The 13,965-nt window shown below is 40.7% G+C and overlaps 1 protein-coding gene across 14 annotated transcripts in view; it reads right to left on the reverse strand.

Annotated features, from left to right (window-relative positions):
• The window catches only part of TRPM3 (transient receptor potential cation channel subfamily M member 3), a 787,839-nt gene that overhangs the window by 246,133 nt on the left and 527,741 nt on the right, over window positions 1–13,965 (reverse strand). For all 14 annotated transcript variants that reach the window (XM_065879762.1, XM_065879761.1, XM_065879759.1 and 11 more), the window contains exons 2-3: window positions 11,449–11,528; window positions 9,834–10,038 (exon numbers count right to left, since the gene is read on the reverse strand). In XM_065879762.1, coding sequence (XP_065735834.1) covers window positions 9,834–10,038; window positions 11,449–11,528 — 285 coding nt within the window. The remainder of the gene's footprint in view (window positions 1–9,833; window positions 10,039–11,448; window positions 11,529–13,965) is intronic.

The raw sequence follows: 13,965 nt of genomic DNA on the forward strand, positions 1-13,965 counted from the left end.
CCAATTTACAGGTTTCCCAATCACGTGTGGCATCACACTCTAGCAACAGTTACAGTACTGGCACTGTAAGTCATTTGATCAGTTTGAGACCCTCTCTTGTAAAATAAGGGTGATCCTGACCACCACACCGAACACTAAAGATTAAATTCTGGGAAATGCCTGGAACGGCAGAAAAATCAATATATGTAAATTGGATAAGAGTTGCAAGCACTCACATTATAAATGACTTCTGCATACAACAGGATCCAGATAACTTGCCGTTAGCTCTTTAATGTCCCCTTCAAAGTAGCCCTTTGTTTCTCAACTCTGAGCTATCTGACGAATGACTGGTGCAAGTTATAAAAAGTACCTGTCCAGAGGGGAAATGTTACCTCTGTCTGGCTACCTATCCTATCCTTCTCCCTCATGCCCTTAGCTCCTTAATTTTAATTTCTAGAAATAAATTGAGCTCAAATGAGTTACCCATGCCTGCACTGCCACCATTAGTGCCCCTGGCTGGCAGCAGAAAGCCTGTGTGATGAGCTAATGAGATTCAGAGGAGCATCTAAAGAATGTACTGTATAAAACAGAAGTTAGCTCTACTTGAAATAGTACTATTTGATCTATTCTTAGGTGCTTTGGAGGCCAATGCATACAAGCATGATTTTCACAAAAACACGTACTTTGAATTCCAAACCACAAACTTACAAATGAAATTTTGCAAGTGAGACTGTAAGAGCAAACTAGAGCTTTTCTTTTGTTCGAATGGCAGAGGGCTTTGGTAGCTAAAACTCTTGAGTTTTTGCTTTTTCCAGTTGCTAAATTTACTTTTGTTTAGCAGGTGATTTCACTGCAGTTTCTTCTAAAGCCACTCTAACCTGCATCATCATTAGAAATGTTACTATTCACTTGTCAAAGTAGAACTCAACTTTACTATGGCCTCACTGCATTAAAATTGAACTGGTAGAGAGGTGTCACAAACCAGACAGTATCCTTCCCTTTACAACATCCAGGGCGGGTGAAGGCTGGAAAGTGGAGAAGCAGCCATCACTACTTAGAATAGGCTGGGGTTGTTTAATTTAAAATAATAATAATCTTCCTTTGGTATTCTGATCTTGACTTGCTGTGGAGCAATTTGTCTCTGATAATTACTCTCACATTTTCAGCCCTAAATTTTTACTCACATCATTTTGCCGAGCTTTTTAAATGAAAAGGGAAGATATTTACAGAACAATAAATCTGGTTGCACTCTAGGAAATGGTAAATGACAAATCTTTCTAACTCTCACTGTGAAGCCATCTTTAATTTGGGGAAATAACCAAATTTATTTTAACAGTATTTTCAATGCCTTTCTTCCAAGCCTGTAGTGGGAATTTGTCCCATTTTCCTTTCTGTTGAGATCTGTGACAAGCATCATTTCATTTTCTAATTCTCTGTAGCCCCATTTTAAATGAGTATTTTAAATTAAAGTTGTGGCCAAGGAGAATATGTTGCATCAGACTGCTGAGACCATTTTGCTGATATCAGCTTTCCAAGACCATGGAGCCGTTGGTTTTGCACCAAATGTTTAAATGTTATGGTGGTTTAATGTATGCAAAATTTCCCTAGAAAGAAAATATGTGGGATGCAAATGTAAGGTGTCACTGTTATTGGATTCCTAGTTTGATGACCTACAAAACTTTGGGAGTGAAAATGCCATTGTAATTTATTCTATATTGTTTTTGTGGTTCTTCAATGTTAGATAACAGGTGGTTCCAGGTGATGGATGCTGATAAGCCAAAGCTAAAGGTTTAGAAATAATATAAAACTTCACTGCGCATATGACCTAGTTGCAGGGGTACTCTGTGAATTTTCTGCCAGAATTGCTTTTGTATAAAATTTTCTAGAACAAGATGAGTTTCTTGAGGAATGTCGGTTCTTCCTTCCCTATAGGTCTGTGACTGAGATCAGAAGTTTAAGTGATATTGATACATTCTAGTTTTATTCCCAGCTTCAGAAAGGCTTTCCAAAGGTACTGCCAGTCTAATGGTCTAGAGATTTCAAGGTGGCAACTGGAAAGCAACAGAGCAATTACAAAACCCCTCAAAAACCATACCATGCTATATAAAGCTTCTTAGTTAGCTATAGTCCAGTGATTAGCTATTTTGTTTTGTGAACTGGGATTTATTTAATGTATTTTGTGCATGTCAGTCAGTGATTCCCAGATCAAATCTGCATAATGCAAAGAAAGATAATTTTTAAAAAATCAGATTTAATCCTAAAGCATTTTAAGAGTTATAAGGTTGTAGATGTCATGCAGCTGACAGTCTCCCCACCCGCCTGAGTATCTCCTCAGTTTTACCTACTCTCTCTCACACACTCTCTGGTAATGCTCAGAAAAGAAGGCTTACATCCCGGCTGACTCAACAGTTACAGCTCTAAGTGTGAAAATGAAGTACAGGGATAATTCTCTAAATTATACAAAAACTGTAATAAGGGGCTCAACCTGATCTAATAAGCTGAGTAAACAGCAAGGGAAAACCCAAAGAGAATTATGTGGGTGACTTGAGAAGTTTAAATACAAGTCCTTAATTAGGTTATACTTACCTGGTCTCTAAGTCAGCTCAGCATTAACTGGAAGAGATGATTAGTAAGCAAATAAGAGTCTGTCTAATTAAGTCCAGCACTGCTTACTTTTCTAAATAATTTAATAGACTCAGCCCCAGATAAAGAAGAGTCTTTGAGAAAGGACCCAACAATGTCTGCGGTTGGGCCATTTTGGTATTGCTCTCTCAGTCAGTTTTAAAAGTTACCTGGAACCCAGTCTAGTAAGAAAATGCCTAAACCAGAGCTTTAGTGTCTTAGTACCTTCTTCCTTGGTCCTCATGTTCTGGTTTTTATGAGGCATCTGCATGAACTGCCAGCTTGTTTAACAGCCCAGGAATGGATTTGGGGGGGCATGAATTTTTTGGTAAGATGTGGCTTGGTATAGAGAAGAGAGAGGAAAGAGAATCCTTCACTTACTGTCAGCTCTGAATGTCTCTGTTCTGTCACAACTTCTTTCTCCGTCAAGTGTGAGAGACGCTGGTTTCACTGCTATCTCACTGGGGTTTGTCAAGTCTGAGAACTGAGGACAGAATACCACAGAGTCCTGGGAAGGGCTCAGAAAATGGCTCCATTAACCTAGGATATAATTTTACAGAGAGCTCTTCCTGCTCACAGTTTTTGAGTGTAATTAACCTCATCAAATACTACTGATTTTATATTTCTATTAGAAAGTTTTCAAAACCCTTATAAAGAGTTAGAAACATAATAGTAATTAGCTTCCTTTCAAAACATCTATTATAAGCTGCACCAGGAATACATGACAGAGAAGAAACAGAACTGATGGAGAGTGCTAAGGATCCTGAGTTTGAGAACTATCTTTGTCAAATAATTGGGTGACTCTCAGAAAATAATTTAACGTCTCTGGGCTCGAGTTGCCTCATCTATAAAATAGGTAGAGAGATTGGGATTATTCAGTATTTTTTAAGCCTGGCTGAACAGTAGATTAACCGGGCTAACTTTTCAAACACTTTGGGGACTTCCCTGGTGGTGCAGTGCTTAAGCATCTGCTTGCCAATGCAGGGGACACAGGTTCCAGCCCTGGTCTGGGAAGATCCCACGTGCCGCGGAGCAACTAAGCCTGTGCACCACAACTACTGAGCCTGTGCTCTAGAGCCTGTGAGCTACAACTACTGAGGCCGCAGGCCACAACTACTGAAGCCTGTGCACCTAGAGCCTGTGCTCTGCAACAAGAGAAGCCACCGCAATGAGAAGCCCACGCACCGTAAAGAACAGTAGCCCCTGCTCACCGCAACTAGAGAAAACCTGCGCACAACAACAAACACCCAATGCAGCCAAAAATAAATAAATAAAATAAATAAATAAAAACACTTTGGATGTCCAGGTTCTATATCAGACCAATGAAGGAGACTCTCTGGGAATGACTCCTGGGCATGGGCATTGGCAGTAGCCCCACAGGTTACTGTGAGCCTCCAAGTAGAGAACCACTGCATTGATCCCTCAAGGGTCTTTGGTGATCAAAGTCCTGTGACATCATGCTGTACTGTCTATGTGGTAACAGAGATACATATGTGAGATATGGTTCTCACATAGCCCACCACATTTTAATAATGAGTCCCTTTTCTCCAACTGTATCTTCTACCAAACTACGGCAGATTCTGCCTCAAACTGTGTCCAGATCACATTGGCATTTTGAAGACCTAAGTGCTTTATTTTGGGCTGTCTTGAGGGGAAAAGTTAATGTTATATCTTATTTTTTAAAAAATTAATGAAGGTCAAAGTTAATCTGCCCTCTAGAATTTTTTGACCACTTTGTTAAAAATCATTTCAACTTTCAAATATTCTTGTCAGGAGAAGGGGACCAAAGACATATTAAGTTAGTTGACCTGTTTCACTTCAGTCTTGGTGAATATTTAACCATGGCTTCCCCATCTAGACACTGGCACTCTTTAACAGACAGTAGTTGCTGATTTTTCCCTTTGATGAACTGCATGTTGGTTTGTTGGAGAGAACAAGAGGTAAAGAAGGCACAGGTTGGCACAAAATGACTGTCCTGCCTGATAAAACAAGTCATCTGTCCTATGGATAACTCCACCCCTTTGTCTAGACAGGAGAATCGGAATAATTCAAGGCCAAGTATCCAAAGTGGACCAAATGCTCATTGTGCCTAGATGAACAGTGGGGACTCCCACTTGTTAAATATTGGGTTGTAATAAAAAAGAAAAAGTGGTCCTCATTTGGCAGGTTAGACTCAGAAACAAAGGTTTCCCCTTGAAGTGACTGCTCTGAGACCACCCAGGGCAGGCGAGACCTAGCCTCAGTGCCAGCTTCATGGTCGTGCCACCAGCCCAGTCACACTGCTCAGAAGGGCAGTGTTCAGGGTTTAATGTTCTGCACTTGCTGTCTTGAAATTCTTGACAAATTTACCCTTGAATCCGTGTTTTGTTAAGTGAAGGCTGATGGGACAGTGGGGCATGTGCAGAGGGCCTGGAGCCTCGGCTCACACGTCATTCACAGTCGCACGTCCTACCTCCTGCTGCCTCGCCAGAATGGGATTTCATTCATACCTGCTCCTGCCTTTAGTGTCCCTGCCAGCCTAGCCTCCCCTCCCCAGCCCTGCCTGGGGCAGCTGACAGGGCTGTGTTCCATCATTACCCTCCATCTCTGGCTGGGACCTGGGTACAGGCAAGGGCAGGGGCAGGGTCGGGCATGTGGCCTGTAGCACTGGAGGGCAGGGTAAGGATGTCCTTGCCTTGGCCTGGCGGTGCCACAGTGGGTGTTGTGGGCAACTTTGTGGGGAGCCTCCCCCACTGGATACTGAGCACTTCCCAGTGTGGAGATGGCAATCCATTGACGGGTTGGGGCTGTAGTCATGGGAAAGGAGCATGGATTTCCCTACTCCTGCTGAGGGCCTATATTTTCATTTTATACTGGGCTCCACAAATCATGTAGTTGACCTTGCCTAACCTGACTGCCAACAGACAGCTCTGGGCTGGACAGAACTATGTGGGGCCTGGGGAGGGCTGTCAAGGTTCAATGTCCTAATGTGTTCACTCTTCTGGAACAGAGCGAAAGATCTAGCTGTCTCTTCAAGTTTTTCCTCTACCATTAGATACCATAATATACACATATCATATAGTAGCTGTGTGACGTAGGGAAAATTACTTAACTTTTCTGTGCCTTAGTATGTTATTCTGTCATGCAGGAATAATAATGCTAGTGTCATAAACATGAAATATACAAACACAGATAAGTACTTGGTACAGTGCTGGGCACACAGTAGATGTTTAATAAGTTTTAGTTGCCATTATTATTGCGACTGTCATTATTATTTGCTACAGACCCTGAAAACAGTTGCAAAAGTATCTTGATTGATACTCTGAAGGACACATGTTCTAGTAAATTTATTTGGAGATTCAATCTCCAGGGCTCTTAAAAATTTCAAATTCACTAGAAATTTTTAGGAGGGGAAAAATTTCAGGTAGAAGAAAATTGTATAATGAGAAGGAATCTTGGCTTTGTCCATCATAAAAGGCACAAATGCCACACCCACAGTAGCTGTCTAATTTTTGAAGTCTACAGTGAGTAGAGAGGATACCAGGTAACAGCTCATTTTCCATTTTGCTAGAATAAGTGGATACAGGAGCTTGACTCAATGCAGAAGTCAAAGTGTATAATGTGGTGGTTTACAAGCCACATGTCTCCAGTCACTGATGAGCTGGTGTCCACAGTGGTAGCCTCCAATTAGTGACTGTCACTAACACCAGTGTATGCAGCCTGGTACTCCTGTGGAAATATGTTAACATATCTTCGGATTCCTAGGAAGTAAACAAAGCTGCTTCACTGTGCCGTTACTATGATTTTCATAAATATATTGAGCACTAGCTGTATACCGGTGATTTTATATTCTCTCTAATCCTTGTAACCATCTCATAAGGAAAACATGCCCACTTTATAAATAAGAAATCTTGAGGCTCAGCTAAGTTAATTGGTTTAGCCAAGACTTTTTTTTTGCGGTACACGGGCCTATCACTGTTGTGGCCTCTCCCGTTGCGGAGCACAGGTTCCGGACACGCAGGCTCAGCGGCCATGGCTCACGGGCCCAGCTGCTCCGTGGCATGTGGGATCTTCCTAGACCAGGGCACGAACCCATGTCCCCTGCATTGGCAGGCGGACTCTCAACCACTGCGCCACTAGGGAAGCCCTAACCAAGACTTTTTAACTGGCAGAGAGAGTGAGTGTTTAGACACAGTTCTATATGACTTCAAGATTATGCATTTTATTTTAATTGATTGCAAAGCCTCTCCTGTAACTACAGTAAGTGAACACTTAGTGGAAGTGATAACATAACAAACATTAACTTAGCTTTAACACCAGGTACTCTTCTAAGCACTTAATATATATTGACTCACTTAATCCCTGCTACAGCCCTATAAAGCAGGAATTACTATCCTCATTTTGCAGATGAGTAAACTGAGGCACTGGGAAGTTAAATAAACTGGGCCAGATTTTAAACCAGTAAGTGACAGGCCAGACTATAAACAAAGCAATGTGGCTTCAGATTTGGGGCTTAAGAACTAGGTGAAGAAATCAGAACTTCTTGAATTATTATTATTATTTTTAAAATTTTTTAAAGGAATTCCTTTATTTTTATTATTTATTTTTGGCTGTGTTGGGTCTTTGTTTCCGTGAGAGGGCTTTCTCTAGTTGCGGCAAGCGGGGGCCACTCTTCATCGCGGTGCGCGGGCCTCTCACTATCGTGGCCTCTCTTGTTGTGGAGCACAGGCTCCAGACGCGCAGGCTCAGTAGTTGTGGCTCACGGGCCTAGTTGCTCCGTGGCATGTGGGATCTTCCCAGACCAGGGCTCGAACCCGTGTCCCCTGCATTGGCAGGCAGATTCTCAACCACTGCGCCACCAGGGAAGCCCCTCTTGAATTATTTCAAAGGGTTAACTGAAAAATTATGACTTGACTTTCTAAAATAATATACCAAGATATGCACCCAAATGTATGTCCTTCAGAGTATTAATCAAAATATTTAAAAAAATTTTCAAAGCCTGAAGCAAACAATAATGATGACAGTAGTACAAATAGCAGTTAAAATTAATTTTACATCTATTATGTGTCCTGGCACTGTGTCAGATGACTTACATATGCCATCTATTTAACATTTATAATGGTAGTATTATTATTCCTAGATAACAGAATAAATTATTGAGGCCCAGAGAATTTAATTGATGTTTCTCATGTCACACAGCAAATATATGATGGTTCTGGGATAAACTTAGACTCTCCGCATCCAAAACCCACGTTCTTCACTTCCAAACTAGTACTCCATTCTTTCAGAATTTTTAGTGGTGGAAAACTTTATCTTCTGAGAACAGACCTGATTTTTAAAAACTAGCAGAAGCTGTTTGTGACAAAGCCCTAAGTTTTTTGAATTTTAGGTACTCAGGATTAACTTCTGATCAAAAACATCATTTGAAGAAAATACAGAGTGCTTTTCTCTTGTGATCTATAAATTGTCTGAAAGCAGTCCCCAAAACTCGTTCTGTGCACTCGTGCATCACGGTAATTAGAATCTCCCTAGGTGATGACTTTGGAGGAATGCTCTACTTAAGACCAAATTTATGCTCTATATTTGACAGACACTGCATAGTAATGAAGGAAATAATGGCTAAAAGTTCACCATATGCCTCTGGGCTTGTGGCACCATGCTTACAGGCATCATTTAAGCACCCTATGAAGTCACTGGGTATACTACTCTATAATGATTATTGACCGCTAAACCACTTCTTCATCTGCAGCACTTTTCTTATAGGGAGAACTTTCGTGACTTTTAATTAATGCACGGTTCCAGAGGATCCACACTGCATATGGTTCAGTCTCATACTGTGAATGGGGACTGTATTGAATTGGGAACCCTTAAGGATCTTGTGTGGGCATATCCAACTCTCAAGTGGATGAGGTAGTTACCAAATCTTCATTTCCCTTGGTTCTGTCCAGGTCAAGACTACCTAACCCTTTCTTTGTTTTCCCCAGGCCTTTCTGGGGGTTGCACATAGCATCCTCCTTTTCAGTATATTGCTCAGAATTAATTTTCTTAGGGAAGAACTGTGAGAATAGCTTGGTCAGCTATTCTTGGTGAAGAAAATACTGCAGTGGGAAGGGGGGGATGGGGGAAAGGGGAGAGAAGAGGAAAGAGACAAGAGAGGTGGCTTTATTGCACATTTTTAGACTGTAACTGGTGTGAAATGACTTCCCCTGCATTTTGCAGTATGCTTCTCTAAGAAAAATGTCCTCTCCAAACTCAGAGAACTCCATGGCATGCCTGAGAACAGTCACCTCCAACTGCTCCACCCTCAACTAACTAACTCTCTCTCAAAAGTTAGAAGCAAGCTTGTTGGAATACAGCATTTCTAGAATTTCCAAAAACACATGGTAGACTTTTCTCCTGGCAAAATCTGTCAGCCAAGTAGGGAGAGGTCCATGATGAAAGCTAAAATTTAGAAGCAACAGGGCTTCCCTGGTGGCACAGTGGTTGAGAGTCCGCCTGCCAATGCAGGGGACACAGGTTTGTGTCCCGGTCCAGGAAGATCCCACATGCCGCGGAGCGGCTGGGCCTGTGAGCCATGGCTGCTAAGCCTGCGCGTCCGGAGCCTGTGCTCCGCAGTGGGAGAGGCCACAGCAGTGAGAGGCCTGCGTACTGCAAAAAAAAAAAAAATTTAGAAGCAACAACTCTTAGAAGTAAAATTTGTATACTTCCTAATGCCTCCTTTCCAAAAAAAAAAAAAAAAAATGCTTTTCATATGGAGCTGTTCTATTGAGAACATTATTGAACGCAGCTGCTTGAAGAAAAAGCACTCAATTTGGATGACAAGATCTCTGTTAGAACAGGGAAGGAAATAGTCTGGGATGATAATTTCTACCTTGAATTGAGAGAAATGCTAGTTACCAACAGAATGAAACAGAGACCTAAAGTTAAGATATTTTTTACCAAAGGAGTTAGAAAAACATGTCTCAATGGATGAGACCCAGAAAATAAAATAATGAACAGTGGATAACTGTAGAAAAACAAGAGTCACTGTGTCTGATCTCATACTAATCATTTCAAAACTCCTGAGAGGAAGGTTTGCCCCATTTGACAGAGGAAAAGCAGAGAGGCACAGGAGCAACACAGTTAGAGCAGGTCACCCAGCCAGGAACTGGCAAAGCTGGGATTCGGCCCAAAGACTAAATCTCCAGCTCTTCACCATTCCTTTGCAGGACTTGAGATAGAATCTGAGAAGTGACTGAATGGTTTCTGATTACCATGGCTTTGTTGGAATGGCCGCCTCCTTGGAACTCAATGGTCCCAAAAGCATCTGTGGGGCTGAGTTGAGTGTGCTTGCTGATGGACCACTTCTCAGACTGGATGTCATTTCGGGAGAGGCGACTTTCATTTTTCTCATTCTGAAGAACTGAGATACTGGGAGTGAGGCCGACATGCTGGCCTATTAAACGCCCGCAGCAACACCTATAACATAAGAGGTCAAAGTGAACCCCTTGTATTAGTGACAACTGTAATACACATTGAAGGCAACCTGCTGGAGAAACCTACAAACCGTAGCAAGCCAGCAAGTCAGTTTTCAGGTGGAAACCATAATGTGTCCATACCTGGCAAATGGTGAACTCGGGATTTACTTGACATACATTTCTTTTCTTTTCTGGCCCCTCCACATTTTCCTCTAGCTGTATAGGCTGTAACATGCCTCCCATCCTTCTGCACCTACCACCTTTCACATCTGCCACACTGTTCAGGATTGGAACGAAAAGAACGAATGCCATGTAGATTTTTCTACTTCTCATTCCTCCCATCTATCAAATCTTGCACGAAGGACATTGAACAGCTTTGAGGGAAGAATTTTAACAGGTACATTTAAATAAGGACTCTCAATCATATGTGAGTCACAACCTAACTTGTCTTTTCCCAATTGACACTCTCTGGCATATATCCAATTCTGAGAATGAAGATCTGCAGCTGAAGTGTTGTTGAAGAAACAATAAAAAAAGTATTCACAAGGTATTTGAAAACAAAATTCGCCCCTCATATCATGAAAATGTCCTTCATACTTTACTACTAGCACTGTTATGACTATTAGCAATAATACTGATACAGAGCTATCATTTATTAAATACTAACAATGTGACATTCATTTTATGGGTAAAATATTATAGTTTTGAAGGGTAGGTAATTTGTTCAAGGTTATACAGCTGGTCTATATGATTCCAGAGTTTATATTTTAAACTACTCCATTATACTGCCTTTTCATAAGGGCATTTCCAGACATTCATATGTTACTTTATCCCAAATGCTTCCCACTTTATATACTGTTGTTCTTCAGGAAGGTAAGTAGAATATTGGATAGAAATCTATCCAGTGATTGGATAGAAATCTGAAGGTCTGCAGTCTAATTAGTAATCTGCTAGGAGTATTTCCTTTAAAAGTCTCTTTTTCACTGTAGCAGAACATTTTGGTAAAAAGTAAGCATTTTGATGAAATGCTGGAAAGGGAAAACCGGTAACCACACTAAATATATATATATATATATATATATATATATATATATGTATATGTGTATATATATATCCCATTCATATATTTTTTATATATATATATATATATATATCCCATTCCTATAGACAGTGATGAATTCCCTTCCCTATGGTGTAGCTTTTATTTTGTACAGGCTCTCAGAAAATTAACTGCAGGCGTGGCATATTACATGGTGTGTATGTATGAGATTGCTTCAAAGATGTCCAGCAACAATTAAAAAATGATCTTTTAACATTTGTTCTCTTGCAATGGATAGTGACTGCTATCATATTTTTGTTCCCATAATTGCTACTTCAAGTTCTTGCTACATTACAGAGACAGCAAGATTACCTATGGGGGTCTTTGGTGCTGGGTATGATGTGAACACATTCTCTTTTATAAAATGCTCTTTCTATCCAGGACTTCTGAGCCTGAAAAAAAACAACAAAAAAAGAAGAAAGGTGAACATAACATTTAACCATTTTTGACTAGAAAGCAAAATTTCATAATCACTTAAGAGACTAGTGTCTCATAAACTGAATTGAAATTGTGGTTACTTCACACATAAACACTGCATATAACAAAATCAATTATTACCAGAATCTGCTGGTTAGGTTATTTAACATTATAATATGAGAGTTAAAGGAAATGACCATAATAAAAAATGTTAGTAATGAAACTATATACAAGTTCATAGTGACTTTTGAAGAACAGAAAAATAATGCTATTTACAGAGAAAATGAAAGCCATGGAGCAGGCTGTATAACCCTTTAGTTAACAAGTATTCAGTGGTAGGAAGAAATATATCTAAATAAGCATACGGTTTTCATGGCTGACACTTCCATTATATTTTCCTTATAGAAAGAGAGAAAAACGGAGAGGAAATTACATAATTCGAGCCCTAATCCATCACCATGCTTTTACTAAAATCCAAATTAGCAGTGCTTGAATATGGAGGGGAAGAAAGGAAATGGAAACATAGGAAGATAAATGTCTTCATCACAGTCCAAAATTTCACAGGTAATGCCTTTGGAAGGAAGATACCACATATTTTGGCAACCGACATGCCTTTCAGCATAGCAAACATGGCTTCTTAGAATGAACACTGTTGGGACTGTCCACCCATAAGCCTGGCCACTGAGATTGGGCTCCCAGAAGGATAAAGGAAGTTTCAACAAACTGTACCATCTTTGTTCCAAAGCAGTGTCCATCCTTCATCCCTTAACCCCTTTTTTTAGCAGGATTTGAAACAGTAGAGGAGCCTCCTACGAAATCCAGTAAGCTACTCAGAAGATTCCTTCTCTAAGCGCGTGTTTAAGACAGAAGTTGCTAGAGTAACGTGTAATGTTATATCTACAAGGTATCGTCTTCTCTCTAACCCAGCATCAGGACCAAATTCCTACTTTTAAAATATACAGGACCAAAGCACAACTAAGCTGTTTACCTGGCCTGTCCCAGTGACCAGTTAACTGTTACAAGCCCCTGCTAGTTGGCTGTAATTGATATTGACTCTGCCAGGGACCCAAATGTCTGTATAAGTTGTGCTAAGGTCTGGTTTGCCCTCAACACCTTAATATTGCACCTGCCTCCTCTCTCACAGTGGAGTCTATGCAAGCATGTAGCACAGAAGGAAGAAGTTGTCTTATATTCATGACAAAGCACATTTTAAAAGTAGCAACGCGGGGGATGCTTGAGGGATACAAAGGACCTACATCCTGTTTCAGTCATGGTTACAATCAGGTTGCATAATTTCTGAGTGTATAAACATTGTCCACGTGAAAAGGAGCACCCACCCTGCCAGAGAGACCCCTGGGTCCAGGTAGCCCTCTGCACCCTCACACCACAAAACTAACATTTGCAGTCATTTGTCATCTAGGCGTGGAAAAAGCCCCAGTGTCTATTCTTAAAGATTTTTCTTCTCAAATACATAGGAAAAACTAGTGGGTTCATCTTTGCAGCAGAAATGAGCTTAGCAGCATAGATAACCAGTCTTTATCTTCGTAAAAAGCCTGTAAGTTAAACTATTCATAGGCTGTGATTTTTCCTAGAAACTGAATACTTTCTTTGATAACATCTCTTGGCAGATAGATGGTAAAAATATTCCTCACTGGACATCTGAAACCAACTTTTCCTTCACCTTGGGGAGCAGAAAAGGGAGAGCATACTTTCCCTTTTTTTGTGGCCCACGATCTGGGAATTTCAGGGAGTGCTGATCAATACTCATTGAGAGAAAGCAGGAGTGGCAGTATCATGTGTAGACAATGACGTTTGCAGTTAGAAAATGTTGTCGTGAATGGGATTCTGCAGCTTGGACAAAGTCATACAATTTCTCTGATCCTTGGTTTTCCTCATCTATAAAATGGGCACAAACATAATGCCTGACACAGAGTTGTTATCATTATTTAGGTACCAAGTTTTCACCTCAAGAACAGGGACCAGTCCTAGGTTGGTCTGGTACTACAAGTTCAGATAAAGGGTTAGATGATATTACTATGAAACTGCTGTAGCAGATCTGACCTACATTGATTTCACTTTGCACTGCAGATGATATGCTCCCAGAAGGCCTGGCTGGCCACAAACAAGGTATACAGAAAAGTTATTTAACTTTCCTAAGCTTTTTCTATAACATGAGGGTACCACAGCTACTTTGGAGAGTTGTTGTATTAATCAAAGCAAATGATTCAGAGAAAGCACCTGGCACATAGTAGGCACTCAGTAGGTAATAACAACGCTTAACCTTTATTACAGGTTCATCACGTACCTGGAATTGCGCTGTATACGTATTATCTCCATGGAGCCACACAAGAAGCCCATGAGGGAAGTACTACTATTATGTCCATTTTACCAATGAAAAAATTGAGTCAGAGA

This window comes from Phocoena phocoena, chromosome 6, assembly GCF_963924675.1.
Source record: "Phocoena phocoena chromosome 6, mPhoPho1.1, whole genome shotgun sequence".
NCBI lineage: Eukaryota > Metazoa > Chordata > Mammalia > Artiodactyla > Phocoenidae > Phocoena > Phocoena phocoena.